Consider the following 26,627-nt stretch of genomic DNA (forward strand, 5'->3'; position numbering starts at 1 on the left):
GGTAACTATGGGGAGGAAGTGGGAGGGGAGCTGCTGCATTGTAAATTTTGGTCAATGACATGAGACAAAGTATATGTGAACTGCTGTATGAGAAGTGAATTTACTCTGTAAATCTTCACCCAAATCCTAATTAAAAAAAAAAATAGTATTTGAAAAGGTAATGGCAAAAAATGTCTTAAGTTTGATTAAAAAATTAATCTGCACATCTAAGAAGTTAAACAAATTGCACACAAGATCCACACCTGCACACATCACTGAAAAGCTGAGATTTGAAAGCTGTAGAAGAAAATGGGCCTATCGTGTAGAAGGGACTGTCAGTGAGACTTACAGCTGACCACTCAGCAGAACCATGGGTAACAGGAGATGATGGGCTGGCACATTAAAAATCCTGAGAAAAGAATGTCAACCAAGAATACTGTACCAAGCAAAACTATCTTTTGAAAATGAAGGAGAAATGAAGATATTCACAGGTGAATAAAACATGAGAGAATTCATGGCTCAAAGACCCACTCTACAAGAAATCATGAGAGGAGTCCTTCAGTCCTCTGGAATCAAACACTGCCTGGCACCTGAAGTCCACATGAAGAGATAAAGGGCACTGGTGAGAATAAAAACAAAACAAAATCAAGTGGTAGCTGACTTCATATATCCTGTTTGGAAGGGATCATTGGATTCTTTAGTTTTTTCTTAAAATAGCTTTTTACTGAGATGGACATATAGACAAGTGCGCAGCTCCTAAGCACATAGCTCAGTGAATTGTCGTCATTGAATACACTTGTACAACCAAGCACCCCAGTGAAGAAATAGCATGCTACTGACACTGTCTGCATCGTGATTAACTTTAAATATACTTGAACAGAGGCAGTGGTGGTGTGGTGGTGGAACTCTCCCCTTCCATGAAGGGGACCCGGGTTTGGTTCCTGGCCAGCACACCTTACACACAGCCACCATCCATCTGTCATTGGAGGCTTGTGTGTTCCTCTGATGCTAAAACAGGTTTCAGCTGGCCCTGCAGAGGCTGTAGTGGCCTTCTGAGTGGTCTTCTGAAGCCAGGGGACTTGGTATCCCTTATCTGGCAGGTGTTGCCTAGGGCCAGCCCTGGAGAATGAGGCAGTGCTGATTGAGTGGTAGAATTCTCTCCTGCATGGAAGACCTGGGTACAATTCCTGGCTAATCCACCTCATGTGAAGCTTTGCCTGTCAGCGGAGGTTTGCTTGATGCTGACTAAGTTAGATGCTGAACACATTTCAGTGGAGCTTCAGACAGAGACAGACTAGGAAGAAAGGGCTGGCAGTCTGCTTCTGAAAATCAGCCAGTGATAAACCTTATGAGTCACACAGTCCAATCCATCATCACGGGGATGGCGCAGGACTGGACAGCATTTCGTTCTGTTGCCCGTGAGTTTACCTTGAGTCGGGCCGACTTGACAGCAGCTGATAATGACAACATGTTTAATGATTTACTGTGTTGAGGGACCCTGGCTAGCTCAAATGGCTTACACTTGACTCCTGACTTCACGGTGGGCAGTTCAGCCTCACCCAGTGGGGCCACAGAAGGAAGTCCCGGTGATCTGGGAAGATTACAGCCACGAGCACCCTGTAACACGGTCCCACTTTGTGGCACGTGAGGTCGCCTTGGGTTGGAATTGACTCAACAGCACCAGCATATTTTTTGGAATAGGTCACACATTCAGATAGTTTAAACTTTAGTAGGTTTGAAAGCGTGTGTGAGGACATCTCCCTTCCTCTCCATCTTCCCTCCAGCCGCCAGTTCCCCCCCCACAGGAGCAACCAACGTGGAAGTGCACTCTTGCTTCCCAAACCTTAGATTGTTTCTGTGAAATCAGTAATATAGCAATTATCATCTCCCTTGGACAGATAAGGAAAAAGGCTGAGAGAGGGGAGTGGACAGATGTACAGCAAATCAGTGACGGAGCCACATCTATAACCCAGGTCTCCTGGCAAGGAGGCCGTGGCTTCTCCACTGTGGTCCTATTCAAGTCGGGTTGTGCAAACGGCATGTCAGCTGCCGGGCATGGGGGCTCTCTGTGCCGGCCTCTAGCCAGGCCTGTCGTAAGGAGTGAGTGGCCTGACGTGCCGTCACTGGTTGGTGACAGACTGTGGAGACGGGCACACACTAATGGGCCTGTGATTGGTTTGTGATCTGCATGTCTGCAGCAGGTGTGGAAGGAGAGCCTCTGGTGAGTTCCCAGGATGGACTGAGCCCCCTGGAGCCACAGGACCCCGAGGCACCCAGCTCCTCTGGCCCAGGACACCGGACAATGTTGGGCAAGGCCAGGAGGGTCCCCGTGGAACCCACCGTGAGCCAGTCAGATGCAGACAATGCAGTCCCTTCCAGCCAGGATGAGCCTGACGCCCCACCCCGCCGCCGCGGCCGGCCCTCCCGGCGCTTCCTCGGCAAGAAATACCGCAAGTGTGTGCAGCAGAGTTCAGAGGGTGGGAGGCAGCTGGGGCTGGGGGGCTGGGGTGGCTTCTCCGTGGCCCCTTGCAGCTCCCAGCCCAGCCAGCCCTCTCTCCAAACCCTCCTGGCAGGTACTATTACAAGTCACCCAAACCACTACTGAGGCCCTTCCTATGCCGAATCTGTGGCTCCCGCTTCCTGTCGCATGAGGACCTGCGCTTCCATGTCAACTCCCATGAGGCCGGTGACCCCCAGCTCTTCAAGTGCCTACAGTGCAGCTACCGCTCCCGCCGCTGGTCCTCACTCAAGGTGTGGCAGGTGGTCGGGAGGCTTGGGCTGGGGAGGTGGCAATGGGAGAGGAGCTAATTGCACACTATGATCACTGTCCCCTGCATCTGTTGGGCAGACATCTGCCCACTGGCACAGTGAAGCATGTCTGCCTGGACATGGGGAGGGCCACCGTGCATTGTGATGTTGCCTTTCCACATAGTGGGCATCATAGATTTGCCTGTCTGTGACCACAAACTAGCGGATGGCATAAAACTCATCTAATTCAGGATGTTAGAAGAGTTCTCCAGCAGGTGACAGTAATGTATCTCTAGAAAGGGGCTGCTTTTTCTCCTGGGCCCAAGGTGCTGTGGGCCTCCAGCCTCCCTTATCCAGAACCTGCTGGGCCCCAGGCTTGTATGCACACTCTTGTATCTTTGCAGCAGCCCAATGAGGCTGTAGTTGCTAATGGCCCTACATTACTGATCCGGGGAACTGTGGCTCAGCTTGGCCAAAGTGACACAGCAAGTTGTCTAGGAGTCAGGAAGTGCAGGCAGTCTGATTTCAAAGCCCCTGTGCTGCCTGCAGGAGTCCCTGGGTATATAAATAGTTAACAGGCTTGGTGCTAGCCAAAAGATTGCAAGTTTGAGTCACCCAGAGGCTTCTCAGAAGAAAGACCTGGTGATTGCTTTCTGAAAACCTTATGGAGTGTGGTTTTACAGTGACACATGGGGTCACCATGAGTCAGAATCGCCTCAATGGCAATGCTACCTCCCTTATAGACAGGGAACCCGTGACCTGGGTGGATCATAGTTTGGTGAGAAAAGTGTGGGCTGTGGGGCCACACTGCCTGGGTTTGGCCCCAAGCTCTGCCATCTACAAGGTCACTCTGAGACCATGGCAAGTCACTTCCCCTGTTTCTTGAGCCTCAGTTTCTTGCTCCGTTATGTGGTGAGTTGGCTCTGCCTGGTGCCAAGTAGGGGCACTTACAGAGAGTGTCTTCCCAGCCTTTGTTGCAGAGGGTCCGCTGTCCGGCCCTCCTTGGTTCTGTGAGCTGTTCCCACAGCAACACCAGGCACAGGGAGTGGAAATGCAGAGGGAGCTGAGCCCCGGCCCACTGTCCTTCCACCTCTCTCCCAGGAGCACATGTTCAACCATGTGGGCAGTAAACCCTACAAGTGTGATGAGTGCAACTACACCAGCGTCTACCGGAAGGATGTTATCCGACATGCAGCTGTGCACAGCCGGGACCGGTCAGTGGGTGTGGGTGGGCTGGGAGCAGGGAGCCTGGTCAGGGTGGGGAAGTGGAGGCCCAGGGACCATTGTTCCCATGTACTGGGCCCCCTGCTCAGGGCCAGTCCCATTCACAGCACATTGTACACATGATCAGCAAGGCAGTTCCTCTCAGATCACTTGGCTCAGAAAGGGGCAGACCTTGAGGTCCCCTATTTAGGCTCTTCTCTGCTGTGAGCTTTAGTTTCCCACCTGTAAGATGGGGCAGTCATTGATAAAGCGCTTAAAGGAAATTGTGGCCTGAAGGAGCTCAGTAAATGATCCGAAGATCTGGTAACTCCAAACCCATGTTCAGCCTCTCACGGGACAGAGAGAACAGACTTAGCACTAAGTTGGGGGAGAAATGACAATCCTCTGGGGCCTGGCAATAGCTCACTGAATCAAAATGCACTCTGCATCTGCAGGAAGGAATGAGGACAGGCGGGCAGAGGTTGGATTCAGGTTCCAAATAAGATTAGGGGACATCAAGTGGAATGCAGTTCAAGAAATCTCTTTCGTGCATGACTTCTCAGAGCCTTTAACATAGAAATGTATGTTGTGGCTCCTACAGTGACTGTTTTCCAAGTGTAGTTGGTGCAGAACTTATAGCATGCTTCTTAATGTTTTCCACAAGAGACCTCAGTTGGAAAGAGACTTGGGTGGAGAGTAGGGACGCTTGGCTGAGGCTGGGTCAAGTCGATGCAAAGGGCTGGGGGGGTGGGGGACTTGGGGGAGCTTTGGTCTAACTCCTATGCCATTCTCCCTCAGGAAGAAGAGGCCAGATCCGGTGAGTCTGGAACCCTGGTCTGGGAAGGGCTGCTGGGGGGTGGGATGGAGTCGTGGTGTGTGTGTGTGTGTGTAAAGGCTGCTGAGGTGTGTGTGTGTGTGTGTGTGTGTGTGTGTGACTCTCTCTCTCCTCTCTTGATCTTCTGTTTGGCCCCTTCTGGTCCCTTCTCAGACCCCGAAGCTGAGCTCTTTCCCCTGCCCTGTGTGTGGCCGTGTCTACCCCATGCAGAAGAGGCTTACACAGCATATGAAGACCCACAGCACTGAGAAGCCCCACATGTGTGACAAGGTGGTGGGAGCTGTGGGCAGGGCTGGGGCCAAAAGGGCTCCCCTGGGTGAACCCACCATCTAATCCTCTACCCGCTCCTCCCAGTGCGGCAAGTCCTTTAAGAAGCGCTACACCTTCAAGATGCACCTGCTCACGCACATCCAGGCTGTTGCCAACCGCAGGTATACCCCCCTAGGAGCCCCCTGGGAATGGGAGCACCTCTCTATCACCCCACCCCCATCCCTGAGCTTCTCTTCCCCCAACTGCCTCCAGGTTCAAATGTGAGTTCTGTGAGTTTGTCTGCGAGGACAAGAAGGCACTGCTGAACCACCAGCTGTCCCACGTCAGCGACAAGCCCTTCAAATGCAGCTTCTGTCCCTACCGGACCTTCCGAGAGGACTTCCTGCTGTCCCACGTGGCTGTCAAGCACACAGGTAGGCAGGCCACACCCCAGCCCCACCCACCAGCCCTCAGATCCCCCACTGCTTGGGTCAGAGACTCTGCTCTTGTCCTCTTCCTCCTGGGTAGTCCCAGCCACGGTGCAGCTGGAGTCCTTCTGCTCACTCTCTAGCGTGAGTTCAGATTCCAGCTCAGCCACGTACTCACTGGGTGACCCTGGACCAGTGACTTGCCCTCTCTGAACCTCAGTGTCCTTAGCTGGGAAGTGGGGAAATCAGAAATAGCTACCATGTCCTTGTCAGTAAAGTTAATTTCATCTGTTCCTTGAGTCCTGTCTGGGTGCTGGGCACAGGGCCAGAAACAAATCTGCCTAGACCCCATCCTCGGCAGATGAAGTAGCAGCATGTGCTTGGCCCATTGAAGATGTACAACAGCTGTTGGTTCTTCCTCCTCCTTGGTGCTATCCCTGTGGTAGGCACACTGTGGGAAGATTAGGAAGGGGAGCCCCCAGCGCTTTCTTAGCCAGATTCCTGTCTGCCAGAGGAGATGATTCACAAGAGGGTTGTTTGGTCAGATGACCTTGGAAACGGGCACTAGCAGGAAGGCCTTTGAGTGCCAAGGGTGGGCCTAGTTCATTCCTGTCCTCAGCCCCCAGAGTGGACATCCATGTGCCTAGGGATGAATCAGGTGGAGCAGTCCGTGAGGTCATGGAAGACTTCCGGGAAGGAGTGGGCCAGAGCTGGGTGGTTGCAAGCATCCCTCCATGTGTGTCCACAGGGGCCAAGCCCTTTGCCTGTGAATACTGCCACTTCAGCACACGGCACAAGAAGAACCTGCGCCTGCACGTGCGCTGCCGCCACGCGAGCAGCTTTGAGGAGTGGGGGCGGCGCCACCCTGAGGAGCCCCCCTCCCGCCGCCGCCCCTTCTTCTCTCTGCAGCAGATTGAGGAGCTGAAGCAGCAGCATAGCTTAGCCCCCGGGCCACCCTCCAGCCCATCAGGACCTCACGAGGTACGCTCAGCCAAGGAGCAACAGCGGATAGAGGAGCTGGGGGGCATGGGCCAGGAGAACTGTGTGATGTCACCTCTCCCAGCCTCAGCATCCTTGTTTGCTCATTGGTTACAATAACGATCCCTGCCTGTCTGGGCTATAGTAAAGCTCAGCTGAGGTTGCAGATTTGTCAGCCCTAAGCTCAGAGTAGTGGTGGCATTTTGGGGTGAGTAATAAGAGAATGGAGGTTCTAGAAGCTTAATTAAGGTAGTGGTTTATTTTCTCATCTAAAAGAATACCAAAAGGGGCTGGTGTTGTAGCTCCACAGTCCTCAGGGACCAGGCTCCCTCTGTTTTTGCTCAGCCATCCTAGACATGGGACTTGGCAGCTTCATGGTTGCTTTATGGTCCAGTATAGCTGCAGGAGCTCCAGCCATCCCAACTGCCTCCTAGGCAGGAAGCAGAAGGAAGGGTTGGGACAAGGGTGGAAATGATGCCTCCCATCTATCTTCCTCATGATCTTTACAAGAAAGAAGTTCCCGCTTAGCCACACTTTACCTAGCTGCAAGGAAGGCTGAAAATGTAACCTTGTACCTGGGTACACTGTCTCCTTAGTGACAGTCGAAGCTCTGTTAGCAAGAAAGAATGGGTTCCAGGTAGGCAGCCAGTGGTCTCAGCCACATGTGCACTCACGCAGCAGCCCTGGGGAGATGGACTACATGATGTGCTGGGAGAACACAGCTGCTGGAGCCCCACAGTCCTGGGTTCAGGTGCCAGTTTGGCCACTTACCAGCCTTGGAGTCTTGGGAAGTCACTTCATCCCTCTGGTCCTCAGTGTGTTCATCTGTAGCATGGGCTGTTGTGGAAAATACCATGGAAAGTGGTGTTGACCATGAAGCAGGCTAAGAGATGTAATGTGCCTGCCACACAGGAGGGGCTGAGTAAATGGCTTTCAAATCACAGACCTTCTCAGGCTTTGCCATGGCCCCATCCCACAGGTCTCTGCAGAGGCAACGCCTTTTCAGTCACCTGAGACCCCTCCACTGCTGTGTTCTGATTCCCTGGGTGGCGCCACCATCATCTACCAGCAGGGTGAGCTTTGAGGGAAGGAGTGGGGGCTGGGCAGAGGCACAGATCAAGCAGGTGGGGACTGGAAGAGAGGAGGGATGGTATTGGGTGCCAGTTTTCCAGCCCTTTCTGAGGCCCAGGTCCCCACCCCCATTCCCTAGGAATGGAGGAGTCGACCGCCATGGCCACCCAGACGGCCTTGGATCTGTTGCTGAACATGAGCGCCCAGCGGGAGCTCGGGGGCACTGCCCTGCAGGTGAGTGCCTGGGGACCCGTCTGCCCCATACCTTCCATGCCCAGCCTTGTGCTGACCTCAGGCTAGAGCAGAGCAGTGCAGCAGACATGCTCCACCCTCAGAGGCTCCAGTTAGTGGGGGACAGACACACTGAGATCCAGGGGACGGGTGCAGGGAGGGGCCAGCTGTGCCAGGGGTCCCATGAGAGGAGCTTCCGGTTCTCCCCCCATTCTGCAGTTGCTGCTGACTTCTGCATGCTGGGCTCCGTGCACTGCTTCCTCAGGCCTCCAGGTCCATCGTGGCTTGGTTTTCTCCTCACTCTGTGGCCGTGCTGTGCCTGTGTGTTCTCCCCCGGGGCCCTCAACGAGGTTACTGTTAGCCTAGTGACCTCCTTCCATGACTTCCACACCCTGAGGGTCCCTGGGCTTATTCTAGCTCAGGCAGGCCTCTGCTCTTAGCATATTCTCCTCGAGGCCAGCAGGTCCTACATGGAGTTCAGGGTCCACTTCTTCCCCTCTCCACCCCAGCACAGCCAGCCCATCTCCAAGAGGATTTTGTTAGCACCCCCTGTGTCCCGGCCTCTTGAGATGATGGTGAGAGGGTTTGAGACAGTGAATTCGGAGCTTGGAGCTGTGACATGCTGCTGGAGGCTGGAGGGCAGAGAACTCCTTGGTGGGGGGAATGTGACATTGGACTTGGAAATAATAGGATCTTGTTTGTGGTGTTTGGGGGTACATCAAAGTTTCATGGTTTTAGATGATTAAGTGTATCAGTCTTCATGGTGTTGCCTTTGGAACCCTACCTTCAAGGCCTCCTTCCATCTTCACCTTAAGACTGCAGAAACTTGCATTTGTACTTTTTTCTTCGGGTTTCATTTTTCACTCTTAAATCTGTATTCCTGGACTTTATTTTTGGTGTAAGAAAAAGGTAGGGGTCAGATATAATTCTTTGTCAAAGAGTTACCTGATGCTATGTCATGAATAATCTAACCTTGACATGCCCCTTCATCATACGCTAGATCTCCGTGCATAGGAGTCTATTCTAGTCTTCTTGGTTCTGTTCTGTTGGTCAGTCTGCTGTTCTGGTATACCACTATCGTGCCATTCTGTGTTTTTCTTTCTGATTACAAAAACATGTTTCTTGTTAAGAGGAAAAATCAGGAACGTTTAATACAGAAGGCGAGAGCCCATCACACCCCTCCCCTCCCTGCAGGTAACTGCTGTGAGCAGGTTATCTCCAGAGTTTTGTCCATGGTCCACTACACACACACCTTTCATTCCGTACAAAACGGGGTCCTGTTGCCCACACTGCTCAGAATGTGCTGCTTCTTCACCAGCACCGCGTGATGTATGTGTTGCTGCCTGGCATGCACAGTGCCCCTCTGCCTCTCCATATCATCCCATCACTGGGATGTTAAAAAGCTAAGTTAGTCCTTTATCAGTTGGGTCGTTCCGTTTCTTGTTAATGCAAGCAGTGCTTTGGTACACGTGTAGTTTCAGATGCTTATAAACATTAAAAAAAAAAAATCTCCTAGAAGTAGAATTGGTGGGTTAAGAGGCTATGAAGCCTTATAAAAGGATAGCCAGTTTATCAGGGCACCACAGGCTATGTTTGCCTACACACTTTTGTGTGTGTGTGTGTGTGTGTGTGTGACTTGGGTGAAAGTTTAAAGAGCTAATTCATTCTCCACTCAACAGTTCACACACATTTTGTTTCATGACATTGATTACAAGCCCCGTTATTTTACAGCTCTCTCCGCACTTCCTCCTAGTGGTTACCTTTTCCCTGTGTCCTTCTTTCCTATACATTCTTGCCCTCTGAGCTTTTACCCTGTGCAAATGCTGCCCTTCTGATCCCCCATGGTTGATTGTTCTAAGGAGTGTACCTACCTAGTATAATTGTTCATCTTGTAGGCCTGTCATATGGCTGAAAGTTAAGCCATGGGAGTGAATTCATTTCCAGGCCCGAAGGGTGACAAGGGGCCGTAGTCTCATGGTTTCACCTGTCTCTATCAGACCAGTAAGCCTGGTCTTTTTTTTTTTTTTTATGATTTTGAGTTTGTTCCACACTTTTCTCCCATTCTATCCAAGATCTCCAGTTTTGATCCCTTTCAAGTGGTTGGCAGTGGTAGCTGGGCCCTATCTAGTTCTTCTGGTCTCAGGGTCATGTAGGCTGATGATCCCATGGTCTGCTAGTCCCTTGTACTAATTGTCCCATGTGTCTGATTTTCTTCACTCCTTTTTGCTCTGGACGAGGAGAGACCAATCGTTGCATCTTAGGTGGCTGCTCGTGAGCTTTTAAAACCCCAGTCACTCCTCACCAAAGTGGAATGTGTAACTATGTTTTTGTGTAGTGTGTTATGCCAACTGAGCTTGATGTCCCTGCAACCATGGTCCCGAGCCTGCAGACCCAGCAGCTCACTCTCTCAAGGTGTTTGGCTGTGGCTAGAAAGTTATCATAACTTTACCTCATCAGCTCTGTTATATATGTGGACATTCCTATGTGCACATACAGATACGTATTCAGAAATATCATCTGCCAAACCCATGTATGGTCATGGACATACTCCCATTTGTCTGCCCATACTTGATCATCTTGCCTGTCTACCTGTGTATCCACCCATAGATTAATGTTTGTTATTACTGATAATGCAGTCTTGTGTATGTAATACTAACTACCTTTGTTAGCTGTACTTCCTGGGCACCTCTCTGTGTCTTCCTTTTTCTTAGTGTTATTTTTTGGTCACTCACTTTATTTTATTTATTTATTTATTTTTTACTTGTGGTTTGGGTGAGAATTTACAGAGCAAATTCACTTTCCACACAGTAGTTCACATACCTTTTGTCTCATGACATTGACCACAATTTACCACAATGGAACAGCTCCCCTCCCACTTCCTCCCGCTAATTACCTCTTCCCTGTGTCCATCCCTCCATGCCCTCCTGCCCCTTGAGCTGTCTCCTGGTGCATAAGCAGCCCTTTTTTCTCTCATGATTGTTCTCTCCAAGGAGTGTATCTACCTCAGGTAAATGATCAACTCATATGCCTATCTTTTGCTTGGCTGGAAGCCACAGGTGTGGGTTCAATTCCAGACCTGAAGGGCAGCTAGGGGCCATAGTCTCGGTGGTTCCACCAGGCTCTATCAGAGCAGCAAACCTGGTCCCCCCCGCCTTTTTTTGTCCTCCAAATGATTTTGAGTTTTGTCCACATTGTTCTCCCTCTCTATCCAGGATCTCTCCTACATAGATCCCCTTCCAAGTGGTTGACATTGGTAGCCAGGCACCTTCTAGTTCTTCTCGTCTCATAGTCATATAGGCTGCAGATTGGATGGTGTACCAGTTGCTAGGACTGATTGTATCCATGAATTTTTGGTTTTCTTCATTCTTCTTTGCTCTGGACAAGGAGAGACCCATTGTTGCATCTAGATGGCAGCTTATAAGCTTTTAAGATCCCAGTCACTACTTGCCAAAGTAGGAGGTGGAACAATGTTTTGTGTATTATGTTATGCCACTTGAGCTTGATGTCCTCTGCAACTATGGTCCCGAGCCCATAGATTCAACTACTTGGTCCCTCTGGGTAGCTGGCTGTGACTAAGCAGTGACTACCACCTTGCCCCTTGTCAGCTCTACTATACACCTGGGAATTCAGATCATTCACATAAACTTATAGGACCGTTGTCTGCCAACCCTATACATGTTCTTGGGTACACTCCACGCTTCATAGACATACCTACTAGTTCAGCCTGTCCACCCATCTGTCCACCCATCTATCCACACATATACCCATGTTTACCTTCAATGACAACACAGTACTGTATGTGCAAAAGGGTTCATCTTTGTTATCTGTACCTCCCATGTACCTCTCTATGTCTTTCTCTTCCTCCATGCCACCATACTGATCACTCACATTGGGTACATTGCCCTTCTCTTCACTCAAATCAATACTTATCTCTATCTGTCTAACAATGTTCCCTCCCCCTCCCACCTCTGATAACCAACAAAGAAAATTTCCTTCTATAGATAAACCTTTCCTTGACTTTTACAATAATGGACTAATACAATATTTGTCCTTTTGTGATTGACTTATTTCACTCAGCATAATGTCCTCCAAGTTCATCCACATTATGCAGTGTTTTGCAGATTCTACAGCGTTGCATAGTATTCCATTGTGTGTACGTAGCATAGTTTCGTTATCCATTCCTCAGCTGATGAACACCTAGGTTGTTTCCATCTTTTGGCTATTATGAATAGTGCTGCAATGAACATGGGTGTGCGTATGTCTGTTCTTGTCATGGCTCTCACTTCTTTAGGATATATACCTAGTAAAGGAATGGCTGGGTCAAATGGTATTTCTAATTCCAACTTTTGAAGGAATGGCCATACTGCTTTCCACAATGGCTGTACCATTGGTCACTCACTTTTGATATATTGGCTTTCTCTTCACCCAAATCTATATTTGTCTCTTACCTAGCTAGCAATTTTTCCTCCCCTCCCCTTTCATCCCTGGTAACCAACAAAGAAAGTTTCCTTCTGTATGTAAACCTTGCCTTGACTTTTGCAGTAGTGGACCCACAGAAGAATAATGGTTCTTCATTCTACTTTTTTTTATTTTTATTTTTGCAGTGTTTCCTCATTACTCTTTAGTATGGCATGGTATTCCATTGTGTGTATGTGCCATAGTTGTCCGTTCGTCTGTTGATGGGCACTTAGGTTGTCTCCATCTCTTTGCTACTGAGAATAGCGCTGTGATGAACACAGGTGTGCATGTATCTGTTTATGCTCAACTCTTTCTTCTTTGGCTTATAGACCTAGTCATGAGATTGCTGGGTCAAATGGTATTTCTGTTTCCAGCTTTTTAAAAGGAAGTGCCATATTGTTGTACCATTTTATAGGAGCTCTGGTGGCTAAGTCGTTTGACTGTTAAGCAGAAGGTTGGTGGTTCAAACCTACCAGCCACTCCACAGAAGGAAAATGGTGCAATCTACTTACATAAAGATTTACTACCTTGGAAACCCTCACCAGATACATGATTTCCACAAAATTTCTTCCTTTCTGTAATTGTCTTTTCACTTCCTTGATAACATCTTTTGATGTGTATTTTTTCAAATTTTGATGAAGTCCTGGTTATCTTTTTTTTTTTTGATGTCATTATCTATTGCCAGATCAAGGTCCTAAAGGCTTATGCTTATATTTTATTCTAAGAGTTTTGTTGTTTTAGCTCTTATATTTAGGTTGTTGATCCATTTTGAGGTCATTTTGTATATAGAGTGAGGTAGGGGTCTCCTGCAGGATTTCTTGACCTTAGTGCTATTACCATTTGAGGCCAAATCTTTGAGGAGGGGGCTGCCCTGTATGTTTTAGGATGTTTAGCAACATCTCTGGCCCTGCACACAAGATGCCAGTGGTACGAACCCCCCCCCACATACCATCACCTGAACTGTGACAACTAGAAATGTCTCATGCCTCTAAGGGATAAAAGCACTCTAGCCTAGTTTTGGTGAGTCTTTCCACCTACTGGGTAAGATTTGGAAAGAGTGTGTTTCCGAAAGCACTTGGATTGTGCAACTGAGTGGTGAGGACCCTTGGTCTGCCTGGGGCACAGGAGAGCTTTGGGCACCAACGTGGCTAAGGATCTTTGCCTCAGCCCTGCCCAGAGTGCCCTGAATGCCGTTGCAGGTGGCTGTGGTGAAGTCTGATGATGTGGAACGAGAGTTAGCGCCCTCTGGTGGGCAGCCCTCCCCATCAGGGGCCGCTCCACAGGTGGTTACCCTCCACGTGGCCGAGCCAGGGGGCACCATGGCAGCCGAGAGCCAGCTGGGTCCGTCCGACCTACAGCAGATCACCCTGGCGCCTGGGCCATTTGGTGGGGCTGGCTACAGCGTCATCACAGCACCCCCCATGGAAGAGGGGACATCAGCTCCTGGCACACCTTACAGGTGAGACCTGCAGCCTGCAAGTCCCCCTCCAGTCTTTTATAAGCTTGCTTGGGTGGAGAGTCAGATGAAAACACAGGCTCAGAGAGGTTAACCTCACCTGTGTCCCCCTGTGATGGTGAGGATTCCAACTCAGGTCTCTTTGGTGACAAAGCCCCAATTTCTGGCATTTGAGGTCCTGCCCTTGAACTTGGCTTTCTCGACACTGAGCTCATCTGGGGCAGAAATGCTTACATGTTCACTGAATGCCAGCACAGTCTGAGGCAGACTCGAGTCCCCAGTTGTTTAGCTGGGGCCAGGCCGGGAGAAGAGCCAGTCAGTGTCTCAGCACCTGCTGCTGCACTTACCTCTCCTCCCACTCTGGCCTCTGGAACTGCCAGGTGCACAGCCAGCCCCCCCATCTGCCACCTGCTCCACTTGGGCAGGACCCCTGAGGCTCTAAGCTTACACTCCATCATGTCCATTGAGAAGATGGGATTTCTACCTTTTGAGCAGAACTATATGCTGGGCAAGGAACTCTGGTGATGCAACAGTTGAGTGCTCAGCTGTGAACCTTTTGGTTCTCCAGGGGAGAAAGCCCTGGCAATCTGCTCCTGTAAAGGTTACAGCCTGGGAAACCCTGTGGGGCAGGTCTGCTCTGTAACACACAGGGTCTCAGAGTCAAAATTGACTTGATGGCACTCAGCGGTGACATCTGCTGGGCACATGATGATCATCAAGTGAAGGGTCATTAGTAGGGAAGGTCAGCTGACACAAGGCAGAGCCAGGACACAAACCAAGCCCTTCCAGCTCCTGAGTTCACGGGGAGGGGACCTCTGCAGCCCTCCATCCTCTCCTGTCTCCTGTTGTTGTTATGTGCCATTGAGTCGGCCCCGACTCACAGCCACCCCTCCTTGGGTTCCCGAGGCAGTATCACTGCGGAAGTAGATCGCCCCACCTTCCTTCCGCCATCCTCTCCTAGAAGCCCACTTTAGCCATCCCTGTGCCCACAGTGAGGAGCCCCCTGGGGAGGCAGCCCAGGCTGTGGTGGTGAGCGAGGCCCTGAAGGAAGCTGGCACCCACTACATCATGGCAGCTGATGGCACCCAACTGCACCACATCGAGGTGAGGCCCTGGGTGGCCACCCTGCCCCACCTCAACCCACCCTGTGCCCTCCTTGGCCCCTCATGGTCCCCTTGTCTCCACAGCTGACTGCTGATGGCTCCATCTCCTTCCCAAGTTCTGAAGCCCTGGCCTCAGGTGCCAAGTGGCCCATGCTGCAGTGTGGGGGGCTGCCCAGAGATGGGCCAGAGCCCCCCTCTTCAGCCAGGACCCACCGAGGCAGGGACCTGCAGGCCGCCCCCTCCCCACCTTTGGCAAAGAGCAAAGCCCTGGGCCTGGTAGTGCCTCCCTCTCCATCGTCTTCAGCTGCTGTGACATCAAAGAAGTTTTCCTGCAAGATCTGTGCTGAGGCTTTCCCCGGCCGAGCCGAGATGGAGAGTCACAAACGGGCCCACGCCGGGCCTAGTGCCTTCAAGTGCCCAGACTGCCCTTTTAGGGCCCGCCAGTGGCCTGAGGTCCGGGTAGGTGCCCCTGGCTGCTCACTTAGATAGTAAATCTTTATTGTGCATGTCCTCAACCAGGCCCTCTGTTACTGCTAGGATCACTGAGATGTCTTAGCAGGCCCCGGTTCTCAGGGAGCTCCCAGTCTGGTGGGGAGCCAGACCAGACATAACAGGAAAAATGCCAGACAGCATCTCCAGTGAGAACAGAGTACACGTGGTAGATAGCACAGGTGGAGGTGTCCCAGAGGACCAAAGGCACAGAGGTGTGGAGACGGGCGGCATGCTTCAGGAAATCGGAGTTGTCTAGAATACAGAGGTTCTAGTTCGAGGGCAGAGTGGGGAGCCAAAGTTGAGAAGGTGAGTGAGGCAGGTTCTGGAGCAGGTTCACAGTCATGCTGTTTGCCTAGCTCCCAGTTTTCACATCCAGCCCTGCACTGAATCCTACAGCAGCTCAGGTGAGCAGCCTCCAGCCCCACCCTCCAGAACGTGAGGCTTGGACCCTCGTGCTGCCAGGGCTGGTGGAGGGTACCTTGAGGTCCTCTCGTGTAATACCTGTAGCTTACCTATGGACAAACAGTCTGAGAGCAGGGACAGGATAAGTGACCTAAGACACCACCTAGGGCTTTTCATGAGGCACACAGGCAGCCCAGGAGCTTCTGGTCTGGTGTGAACGTCAAGGCAATGCTAGCCTCCATGCTCCTTGCTGATGCAGTGTGCTGGTCTCTCAGGTCCAGTCCACTTGGGGACAGGTTCCCCAAACAGCTCTGTGAGGAGCTGGGGTTTGCTGCCTTTGACCCTCCCACCAGCCTGCACCTGCTCTGCCCTCCTGCAGGCCCACATGATTCAGCACTCAAGCCTGCGGCCCCACCAGTGCAGTCAGTGCAGCTTCGCCTCCAAGAACAAGAAGGATCTGCGGCGGCACGTGCTGACCCACACCAACGAGAAGCCTTTTGAGTGCCACCTTTGTGGGCAGCGGTGAGGGTGGGCCCTGGGGAGGTGCTGCCAGGCCCCCAGGGCTGGGCCGGGCCTGAGCCTCCTTCCCCTCCTCAGCTTCAACCGGAACGGGCACCTCAAGTTCCATATCCAGCGGCTGCACAGTCCTGACGGGAGGAAGTTGGGGGCTCCTCCAGCCCAGACCCCTACCCAGACCATCATCCTGAACAGCGATGAGGAGACCCTGGCCACTCTGCACAGTGAGCTGCCCCAGGAGCCACAGGGTGGGCCCTGGGGATGGGCCGGTGGGCCCAGGGGCATGAGGCACTGTCCACGAGGTACCCTTTTGCTGGAGTGGGTGAGGGGTATGAAAGGGCCCTGGTCAGTGTCTTTCCTCTCTGCCCAGCGGCCTTCCAGTCCAGTCATGGGGTCCTTGGACCAGAACGACTGCAGCAGGCCCTGGGCCAGGAACACATTATTGTGGCCCAGGAGCAGACAGTGACCAACCAGGTGAGAGGCCAAGGCAGGGATTCTGGTAGGCAGGCCACTGGCAGGAGTGGGGTGGCGCAGAGCATGGAGGCTAGCATTGCCTTGACCTTGGCAGGAGGAAGCCACCTATATCCAGGAAATCACTACAGCAGATGGCCAGACAGTACAGCACCTGGTAACCTCCGACAACCAGGTGAGCAGCAGCTGACCTGCTGAGCCCTGTCCCCCTTCCTTTCCCCACTCCCTGGGTCCTCACGGCTGCCATTATTTGATTGGGGGGGGGGCGCTCCCTGGTGCTCACTCTGCCTTCTCAGCTGAGCCCTCAGCTTCCTCTCCACCCTTCTCAGGTACAGTACATCATCTCCCAGGATGGAGTCCAGCACTTGCTCCCCCAGGAGTATGTCGTCGTCCCTGAAGGACATCATATCCAGGTGGGCCAGGCCCGGGCCAGGGAGGAGGGGTGGGGGAGGGCTACATAGTCTCCTCCTGGGATCACAGGGTTGGTTTCTCTCTCCAGCTACAGGAGGGCCAGATCACACATATCCAGTATGAACAAGGGACTCCGTTCCTTCAGGATTCCCAGGTAACACCCTACATCAGGGAGGTAGTGGCCAGCATGCGGGCAGGGCTTCTGGCCACATCTCATCGGTTTCTTTTCTCCAGATCCAGTATGTGCCTGTGTCCCCGGACCAGCAGCTTGTCACACAGGCTCAGCTTGAGGCTGCAGCACACTCAGCTGTCACAGGTATGAGGCCAAACCATGGAAGCTGGGGTGTGGGCCCAGCGCCTGGGCCTCAGGCTCATCCCTTCCCTCTCTGGCAGCGGTGGCTGACGCAGCCATGGCCCAAGCCCAGGGCCTGTTCAGCTCGGAAGAGGCGGGGCAGGAGCACCTCCAGCAGCTGCAGCACCAGGGCATCGAGTATGACGTCATCACCCTCACCGACGACTGAGGCCCTGATGCAGACCATGGATGTTGGGGCCCACTGAGGGTGGGGGACCTCCGGGACTCATCCCCCCACAACCAGGGGTCTCCAGATTCTGGGCAGCCAGCCTCCCGTCACTGAGGGAGCCAGAGCAGTGCTGCTGGGGTGGGTGTGGCCTTGGGCCCCGGCCAGGACTTGCTGGGTGCCCCAGCCTGCAGGCAGGCTTTGGGAGAGAACTTTTATTTTCGTTTGGATGGACCCACTGGCCCCTCAGTTTCAATAAAGGGACCAGAGACCAGCCCTGGCTGGCTGATCTGTCCACTTGCTGCTGCAGCCTGTGCCAGGCAAGGACCTAGGAAGTAGAGAAGGTGCAGCCTGTTCACAGCTCACTGAGGCAGGAGTGGCCAGAGGCTGTGCCCACTCTAACTTCCCTGCCTCTCTAAGTACAGGGGCCTGCAGCTGGGCAGATGCTCAGGGCAAAGGCCTAAAAGCAGGAGCTGGCCAAGTCTGGGGAGAGCCCCACAGAGCCCTGCCTGCTCACTGGTGGCTCCAGGGCAGCAAGTCTGGCCGTCAGCCTACACAGAGCCTCCAGCCTAGCACTCCCTAGTGTCACCACTGGCCCAGCATGGGAATGTGGGGCTTAGAGCTGGATAATGAACAGGCCTTGGGCTCTGTAGGCCCAAGCAGACACTGAGCCTCAGGGCCTCGTGGGGTAGGGATGTCAGCTGAGAAGGGTATGGGGCCCTGGGTGGGTGTGATGGCTCAAGGGATGGGAGTAGGTGAGCCTGGAGGAGGCAAGTGTGGTCCCAGAAGTAGTTCTGGTTTCCTCAGCCTGCCTTCTCTGCCCTCAAGATCCTCACACGTTCTTCAGAGGGTTTCTGTATTTCCGTTATGAATGAAACAAGGTGGCAGCAGGAAGGCTAGGGTACAGGAGGGGGAGGAATCTGGGCTTATTTACAGGGGACATGGAGTGAGTTCAAGGTGTGGTATTGGACACAGCAGGGAGGGGAGCCCTGGCAGAGCCATAATCTTCCTATGTCATTGGCAGCCTGAGTCCTGCTGCCATCCCAGGGGGAGGGCCCTGGGATCTGCTCAGCCCCAAGGGGCCTGAGTCCCAGCAGTCCATACTAGCACCCCTGGGCTCCACCTCCCCGCAGGGTGTGCTAAGTAGGGTGAGGGTCGCGGCTAGGGCCTTGCTCGCGGCCTGAGTCCCGGTCCTTGGCCTCCAAGGACGACGAGGAAGAGGAGCTGGAACTATGGCTGCGGCCCGACTGCCGGTAGGCGGTACTCAGCTCCTGTAGCCGCTCAGGTGTCGGCCCCCACTTGGCGAAGCCCGGCTCGTTCTGCAGGAAGAGTACGGCCGTGTTGTGGACGGCCTTGTAGTGCATTTCCTCCCTACGGGCAAAGGCAGTGCTCAGGGCGGGCTCGGCCTGGGCCCCGCCTGGCCCCGACCCCTGCCTTCCCTGGGCACCCACTTCTTGCAGATGTGCTGGGAACCACTCCGGTACTCATGTTCGAAGGCAGGCAGGACCAGCTGGTGGCGTTTGAAGCGGCTCTGCTCCATGCGGGTGAGCGCTAGTGTGGGGGGTTCCCGCCACTCCGGGATGAACACGATGAAGGACAGGGGCTCTGGAGAGCTCTCGAGCAGTTTCTATGGGAGGGGTGCAAGGTTGACATCAGGGGCTGCCCTTCCAGCATCTGGCTACCCAGCTCACCAGCCCTTGGCAACAGCAGTCCACTCACCTCAAAGTGAGAAACCATGGCATCCATGAGCTCCTCACAGAATGGCGGGTTGGCCTCAAAGGAGCCACTCAGTGGGGAGAAGTCCAGGCAGGGCCTGGGGACAGAGGTGAGCATCCCCAGTCCATCAGCCAAACTGGGGGCCACTGTGCGTAACCCTGACAAGGGGGCCCTGGTCATCCATCCTTAGTGGGCATCTTCCCCTACCCTGCCCTGGGACGAGATACGGCCTTCTCCATAGAATGGGTAAGGACAAAAGCTCAGAAGCTTGGATGTTCCACCCCATGAGTGAATTGGTGAAGGCTTGGGGGTTCAGATCCTGCTCTGACCTCACGACCTCCAAAACTTAACACCAGGCCCAGAAATCCCTCATTTGCTGGCTTCCCCTGCTCCATCTCCACCACCACCTGGCCAGTTCTTGTGTGGAGACAGCATTATCCTCACATCTCTGCTCAGCCCCCACTCTAGTCTGCAAGTCTTCAAGGTCTGTTACTACCACTTCCTCTCAGTGTTTGGAACTAGGCATTCCTATTCCACACCTGAGCTAATTCCCTGAGAGTCACAAAGGCCAGGTAGCTGACACCACATACCTACCCACAGCTCCACAAACGCCAAGGTCCCCTAGGCCTCACAGCTGTATGTGGTGAAGGCAGAAACAATGCCCAAGTCTGCCTGGCTCTAAAGCCCTAGAACTAGAACTGGGTCCAAAGCAGCTGGCCTACGTGGGTTCTGTGCTCCAGGGACAGCTTTCCAGGACTGGGCAGAATGGGGCTAGCAGCCCATGGCTCTCACCCGCGGGAGCCGAAGTAGCCGTCTGTGTCAGGGAAGGCAGAGCAGTACTGGCGGAAGTAGCAGTTGAGGGGGGAGGCAAAGCACTCAAAGCTGACGCCAAAGAGCCGGTGGAGGGCCTCGAAGATGTGCACGGGCAGTGAGCCCTGCAGGCCTGTCCCCTCGTAGAGGCCCACGCCGAACATCATCTGCAGAGCGGCATGGTCACTGGCTCAGCCCCCCTGCTCCCTCCAAGGGAGTCCTCCCCCTGCTGCCCAGGCCCGTACCTGGTACCGTCGGAGGAGACACCAGACCCGGGGCAGGAACCTCTCAAAGGCAGAGTCATCAATGCAGCTGTAGCGGTAAAGGAGCCACTGTGGACGGAAAGCGGTGGGTGTCAGCAGCAGCCCCCACTCCCTCATCACTAGCCCACTGAGGTCAAGAAAGACCCTGGGCCCCAACCTGTCCCATCAGCTACGGTGTTCTTCCCATTGGTGGCAGCCTGTCTCACGCACCCCCCACCTAGCTCTTACCAGCTTGCTGAAGTAGTTGCGGCTGACCTTGACCATCTCGCCCTTATACCGTATGCAGACCACGTTGTTCTCCATGTGCATCTCCACGCTGGGCATGGGCGGTGCAGACACAGCCAGCCGTACTGGGTAGCAGTACACCAGGCGAGGCTCCACCTCAGGGGCCTCTACCTCCTCTGTGGGCAGGGACAGCAGTGAGGGCTGTCTGCCCGGTCCCTGTCCCAGTTCTGCTCATTCTCACCCCAGATGGCCCAGGGCCCACTGTGTGCATGGAAGCCTCCCAGTAACCAAAGGCGGTAAATGCCACTCAGAGAGGAGTCAACCATGGCTCGGACGGCACAGTAACAGAGCAGGCAGTCCTGAAACAAGCAATGGGCAGGGCAGGGCAGGGCGGCCTACATCAGCATGCTGAGTTTGCTGTACGGGAGGGAGTGAGCACTCTGAGGGCTGTGGGTCCTGCTGCCTGGCAGGAACGCCTGAACTGCCTCTCCAACCTAAGGCTGCAGTGCCTTCCTTAGGAATCCTTTGGGGCCTTGCCCTTTCCATTTCTAGGGAATCTCTGCACAACCCTAAGGCAGGCATGACACCTCAGTCTGGAGTCTGAGATGTGAAGCAAATGGAGGTAACCCGGGTCACCCGACTCTGGCCCTCCTTTTGCCACCTCTCCCTCTTCAAGGCACAATGAAGCTCCCTCACCCCACACCCTATTACCACTAGCAGGAAGAAGGGGGCTCCCCAATCCAGCCCGAGGCCTGGAGGTCTAGCCCCCAGCCCCCTACCTGGGATGTTGTTTTCCTTGAGGACAGCAAGATGCTTCTCTCGGATCCGTTTGACATACTCCAGGGAGATGTGGTAGATCTTGCTACAGATGCCTTCCACGGAGTCTTTGGCCACAGCCGAGACATGGGGGCCACACTGCCTCCGCAGGTGCTCCAGGCGGTCCTGGGGGAGACCCTACTATCAGGGCTCTAGTAGGAGGCTGAAGGGCTTCTGCTAGGCCCCCGTTTTAAAGCTAGCTCTACTTATAAGCTGTGTCATTTGGACAAATCCCTTGGTTGCTCTGAACTTTATCCTTCCACTGTCAAGGCAACGTGAGATACTTGTGTGACAAGGGGGTGTGACCGTCAGTTACAGTCCTTCCCTTTAAGGGCTTACCACACCCCTGTCATACAGTAAGTCTCCAGTAAATGCCAGCAGTTACTGTAGGCATTCAACTGTGCCCTAGCCTATGGTAAATGTTGGGCAAACATACAAACCAGGCACGGTCCCAACTTACAAAGCATTTGCAATTTGTCAGAGAGAGCGACATTACAAAGTAGAGGGTCTTTGGTCACTGCAGCTTTGAAACTCAAGCTGATGGCACTTGCAAGCATGACTGTAGGCACTGTTATTTTGCTAGGTCACGTGAGAGCCTGGTGAGTGGAACTGAGTCCCTCTGACTAGTGCACACACACCTATCTTGGTCAGTATGTGTCAAGTGCATAGTTACTAGCCAAACCTGGTCTCCTGTGAAAAACGGTCCTGAAAAGAAAGCCCACTGCTAATGCTCATGGAGACGCTTAACAAGTGATGGGTTTTGCCCAGAAAACAGGATTCATCTTGGACGTCTTAAAAGCAGGGATGAATCTGGTGGTAGCTCTTAAATGTGGTATGAACACACAGGTTGAAAAAATAGCAGTTGTCAATCTGTTTCCAAAAACGTCCTCAGGGGGAGACATGGAACACTCCTTAAGCTGAAGGGGCAGCTACTTGTGTGTGGCCAAGCATAGGATTCTGTTAAGAATTCTAAAGATGTGTACTTTGGGAGAAGGCCAGGAGCCTGGGCCGACATCTGCATCTTGAGTCTGGGGATGCTGAGGGTCAAGGGCTGTTGCACTGCCTTAAGAGCAAGCTGCTGGTGTATGTGTGTGGTGGGGCATTCCTGGAGGAAGTGGCTACAGACCCTTTAAGGGCCTTGCCGTGTGGCCCACTCACCATATAGTCCTCCTTGGAGGCCGAGTGGTCCTTCCGCAGCCAACTGAAGGTGTCCTCCACATTCCACTTGACCACCTTCCTGCTGTCAGGGGACGCACTCCTGCCAGGTAAGGGGCAGAGAGAGGTGGCTCAGCTCTGCACAGGGCCAGCCATTCAGGGCTCTGCCTTCCCCCCCATCCCACTTCCTTGGAGCACTGCAAAGTGGCGCCAACTCCTAGAGTTTCAGTGATAGCGCCCTGAGTGAGAGTGGGTCAGGTGGCCTCTAATCTATCCCCTCTGGTCACAGACCCATCTTGCTTAGGGCAGAAGGGGAGAGTGCCAAACCTGGATTCGATGAGCCTCCTGGCAGCCTCTGCGTATTTAAAAAGCAGGCGCTTGGCTTCCTCCCGGAACTTGATTCGGGATAACCTGGGTTAGAAAGGGGGCGGGTGAGAGCCCTTGTGTGCGTGACTGGGCACAGAGACCAGATGGCCCAGGGCCTCCCCAGCTGTGGGGCTGTACCTGATGGGAATGTCATTCATGATTTCACGAAACATGGAAGGTGATACGACTGGTTCACAGTTGCTCGGCAACAGGGGGTCTGATCCTTTGTCCACCACCTTGCGCTCCAGCATCCAGCGGTTGAAAGATTCCCGGGGCGGTTCAATGCCTGCGGGACAGAAGAGCTGATGAAGGTTTGTGTGTCACTGCCACCTAGGCCTGGCACAGGCGTAGGGCCCCGGGAGGATAACAGCCAGTAAGGCGTAATCCTTGTTACTTCAGAAAATGGACCCCCTAGGCAGCATTTTCCAAAGAGAACTCTGAGACTCACAGGTTTTAAAGTGTGTCAGTAGCGTTCTATGGTGTCCCACGTTTCCGCAAACTAAGCAAGTTTATTTACTAATTATAAATAATAAAGGCTGCAGTTTATTGAGCACTTAGCCATTTCACTTCCTGGTAATAACCCCGAGCACAGGCACTTGGGTGTTTGTACAGAGACGTAGGAGGGCTCTGAATAGTGCTGGGCCACAGGTACTATGGAAGCATTAATGATTACTTCTGCTGTTACTGATCCCAAGCCCCCTTACAAGTAGGTACTGCTAATCTTCCCGTTTTACAGGTGAGGAGACAGGTGCAGAGATTAAACAATGAGCCCCACATCACAGAGCCAGCGGTTTGTGGGGCTGGGGCTCCAGCAGGCCACTCCCCTCTACAGTGCATGCTCGTAACCCCTGGGCTCCACTGCGCCCTCCGCAGCCCAGCTGCCTCTCCCGCACTTCCTAGTGGTGGGTGGAAACAGGAGGGAGCCGATGCCGGGAGGCGGTTACCCTCTCGCTGCTGGCACAGCTCCCGGTAGTGCTGCCGAAGCTTCAGGATGAGCTGCGAGCGGAGCAGCTCCACCTCGGGGTGGGGGGGCAGCACCTCCGAAGGCCCCCGGTGCTTGATGACAGCATTGGTCTGGATGTCCAGATCCCAGTACACCCTTGGGACACAGACGAGAGTACTTAAGAAAATGGAAAAGGCTCAGGGGCTGCCCTGCCCAGCATCACCAGACCCACAGTCCCAAGGTGGCCATCAGTGACGGGTGACCCAAGCCTCACTCAGTGGGTCGGAGGAGAGCTGCTTGCTGTTTGTCTTCAGGGGATGCACCCCAAATCTTCAGTGTTGGGGTTCCTGGAACACTGGGGGAGCTAGGCACTGACTGGCCTGTGGGTGTCATGGGGATTTCAATCTGGAGTGAAAGAACCACAAAGGTATCAAGTCGGGAAATTCTGCAGACGGGCTCCAACACTCCAGCGCCTGGGGAACCAGTCCCGGCCCTCCTGACCAGCATGCTGCTGCCCAGCCCTGTCAGGCTGCCTGCCTCCTCACTCAGCTGACTGCTCACCGCCAGGTCCTGAGAGGCAGGCACTCACCTTGGGCTTCTTCACACCGTTGCCACTTGGCTGCTCTTCCGAGAGCTGCCGCTTTCGGGGCTTGTTCTCAGCCGGGGGGGTTTCCACCAAGCTTGAATCTTGGGGCAATGGGGTCGCATTCAGCCCCAAAGGGTCCGACTGGTGGAGGGAGACCAGCAGAGTTGCAACTGGCTGTGGACTCCTGCTGCCCTCCCACCCCCTGCCCCTGTTCCGTGGAGAGGAGCAGAGGGGGCCAGGATGCAGGCAGACACTGGACTTGGAATAGGGGACCTGGACTACCCTGGACTTGGAATAGGGGACCTGGACTACCCTGGACTTGGAATAGGGGACCTGGACTCCACTCATGCCTGCTGCTCGCCAGCTGTGTGACCATGGACATCAAGTTACTTCCTTTTTCCCTCACTTTCCAAAAGGTCGCACTGAGCGCGACCTCAGCACCGAGAGGATCAGGAACTGAGACAATGACTACGACCTGCTGAACAAATGCTGGCATGAGATTGAGGCTCAGGTCTGCTAATTCCTTTTCCTAAAGAACCAGAGTAAAGGGCAACAGTAAAGGAAAACTCCAAGAAGTGCTTGATAAATAAGAAAAAGCGAGGCCCCGGTGGATGCACCTGCGTGACCTTGACAGCACATGTCCACGCTCATACATGGGGCCCTGAAGTCGGGTCAGGATGCAAGTTCTGCTCTGTGAGACCTTGGGTCAGTCACTTTCCTGTTCTTTTGCCTCAGTGTCTTCAGCAAAATGGGGATGCCAAGTGGCTTCCTTGTGCCCAGCGAAGAAAGTCTGCCCCAACCGAGGGACCTAAGGGCCCGTTCTGCCCGGCGGCCTGTGCCAGGACTCCCCATCACACCAGCTTTTCAGTCTCCAGGATGTTTTGCTTCTCTTACTGCCACCTGGCTGACCTTCCCAGCACTAAATCTCAGAGCAGCTTTTCCTGTACCACCACCTCCCCAGACCACCCTTGCCCTGACAGATACCATACCCACTCTTCTTCATATAAGTGCCTCAGCTGTAATCCTGTGGTCATTTGGTCAATGCCTGACCCTGTCCGGCTGATGGAGCCCCAAGAGAGAGCACAGACCACATCTAACTGATGACTGCATAACTGGCACAGTGCCCAACGGGAAGCAAAAGTGTAGTATCCCACACTATTGTAAATGTGTTGTCACTTTCCTCCTGGAGTGCAGGCTGCATGAGGGCAGGGACTGTATGTCTTTCTTATTGTATTCCTAGGTCCTGGTCCAGGGCTAGGGGCGTAACCGCAGCTCAGGGTATACTTGGGGAAGCCTCCAGGCTGCCAAGAGACCCACCCCAGGCTGGCACTCACAATCACGTCGTGCTGGCCCAGCACAGGCATCTCCCACAGGGACTGATTGGTGAATCGGTTGAAGTAGTAGGGGCGGTTCTCCCTCCTGCTCCAGCACTTCTCCCAGCCAGCATGCACCAGCTCTTCTGCAAACAAGCACAGAGCCCAGGCAGGTTAAGGACTGCTCCCAGGTCGCCCTTGCTCCCCCACCACCCCGCCACTGCCCCCTGCCAGTACCTGGGAGGTCCTGCACCAGGCGGATGGGCTTTGGAGAGCACGGCTGGCTCTGACTGGAGGTGCCAGGGGAGTGACTCAGCAGGGACGCTTCCTCCCGGGGGCTGCCGTGATTCTCATTAGCCATCTCAGCACCCTCACGGGACCTGGCACACAGGACCAAAGGGTGTCAGGCCAGCACCACCCTCACCCACCCATCACAATCCACTGAGGGCCCCAGTGACCACCCAGAGAGGGAGAACTCCAGTCCCATCCTGGAGGTCCAGCATGGTGCCAGAGGGAGCTCTGGGGTTTAGATTTTAGTTCCTTCAACTGCCATCTACAGTATTCTTCCCCCAGTCCTCTGCCTAGCTTGCCACCAGGTTCACCTCCCCTGGGAAGCATTCCTTGATTTTTCATGCTAGGTAGTCAGAACCTTTCTTCAGGGACCTCTTAGTACTCAGATGGTCTAGTCTATCAACTGGGTGTGTGCCCCCAGGAGACTGTCAGAACTCCCAAGACTGGGTGCAATACAGCTCACTCTCCAGTGCTCAATATCTGGCTCCAAGAGGAGCTCGATTTACTTGGCAAATATTTATAAAGCACTAAGAGTGGCAAACAAGGCAGCAGGGCTGGGCCTTGAGATGCTATTCCTACTAGAGGGACTGGTCA

At 53.6% G+C, this 26,627-nt stretch overlaps 2 protein-coding genes across 2 annotated transcripts in view; one reads left to right on the forward strand and one right to left on the reverse strand.

The window, feature by feature from the left end:
- ZNF335 (zinc finger protein 335) overlaps nt 1-17,552 on the forward strand; it is a 25,190-nt gene extending 7,638 nt beyond the window's left edge. The window contains exons 7-27 of the mRNA XM_007938361.1: nt 2,181-2,433; nt 2,553-2,730; nt 3,829-3,941; nt 4,729-4,747; nt 4,919-5,035; nt 5,120-5,196; nt 5,288-5,448; nt 6,191-6,423; nt 7,400-7,493; nt 7,631-7,725; nt 13,380-13,639; nt 14,629-14,740; nt 14,824-15,198; nt 16,013-16,155; nt 16,231-16,373; nt 16,520-16,623; nt 16,718-16,795; nt 16,950-17,033; nt 17,120-17,185; nt 17,266-17,347; nt 17,425-17,552. Of these exons, the coding sequence (XP_007936552.1) occupies nt 2,181-2,433; nt 2,553-2,730; nt 3,829-3,941; nt 4,729-4,747; nt 4,919-5,035; nt 5,120-5,196; nt 5,288-5,448; nt 6,191-6,423; nt 7,400-7,493; nt 7,631-7,725; nt 13,380-13,639; nt 14,629-14,740; nt 14,824-15,198; nt 16,013-16,155; nt 16,231-16,373; nt 16,520-16,623; nt 16,718-16,795; nt 16,950-17,033; nt 17,120-17,185; nt 17,266-17,347; nt 17,425-17,552 (2,915 nt within the window). The remainder of the gene's footprint in view (nt 1-2,180; nt 2,434-2,552; nt 2,731-3,828; nt 3,942-4,728; nt 4,748-4,918; nt 5,036-5,119; nt 5,197-5,287; nt 5,449-6,190; nt 6,424-7,399; nt 7,494-7,630; nt 7,726-13,379; nt 13,640-14,628; nt 14,741-14,823; nt 15,199-16,012; nt 16,156-16,230; nt 16,374-16,519; nt 16,624-16,717; nt 16,796-16,949; nt 17,034-17,119; nt 17,186-17,265; nt 17,348-17,424) is intronic.
- Nucleotides 17,553-18,688: 1,136 nt separating this feature from the next.
- On the reverse strand, nt 18,689-26,103 carry PCIF1 (phosphorylated CTD interacting factor 1). The gene is made up of 15 exons (XM_007938362.1): nt 25,980-26,103; nt 25,764-25,888; nt 24,433-24,570; nt 24,118-24,248; nt 23,845-23,999; nt 23,039-23,186; nt 22,862-22,945; nt 22,538-22,637; nt 21,343-21,505; nt 20,567-20,739; nt 20,321-20,407; nt 20,058-20,242; nt 19,269-19,362; nt 19,001-19,176; nt 18,689-18,920 (listed from the first exon to the last, which is right to left on the reverse strand). The coding sequence occupies exons 1-15, from the start codon at nt 26,101-26,103 to the stop codon at nt 18,689-18,691; spliced, it is 2,115 nt and encodes a 704-aa protein (XP_007936553.1).
- Between the last annotated feature and the right edge of the window lie 524 nt (nt 26,104-26,627).

This window comes from Orycteropus afer, unplaced genomic scaffold (assembly GCF_000298275.1).
Source record: "Orycteropus afer afer isolate SDZICR_OR568_19922 unplaced genomic scaffold, OryAfe1.0 scaffold00049, whole genome shotgun sequence".
Lineage (NCBI taxonomy): Eukaryota > Metazoa > Chordata > Mammalia > Tubulidentata > Orycteropodidae > Orycteropus > Orycteropus afer.

Coding starts and splice junctions, on each gene's coding strand:
- PCIF1 (XM_007938362.1), bottom strand. CDS start 26,103: ATGGCTAATGAGAATCACGGCAGCCCCCGGGAGGAAGCGTCCCTGCTG. Junction 24,000..24,117: donor GCTCTCCTCCGACCCACTGA/GTGAGGCTTGGG, acceptor CTGTGTCCCAAG/GGTGTACTGGGATCTGGACA. Junction 19,177..19,268: donor CCATGGTTTCTCACTTTGAG/GTGAGTGGACTG, acceptor CCCCTCCCATAG/AAACTGCTCGAGAGCTCTCC.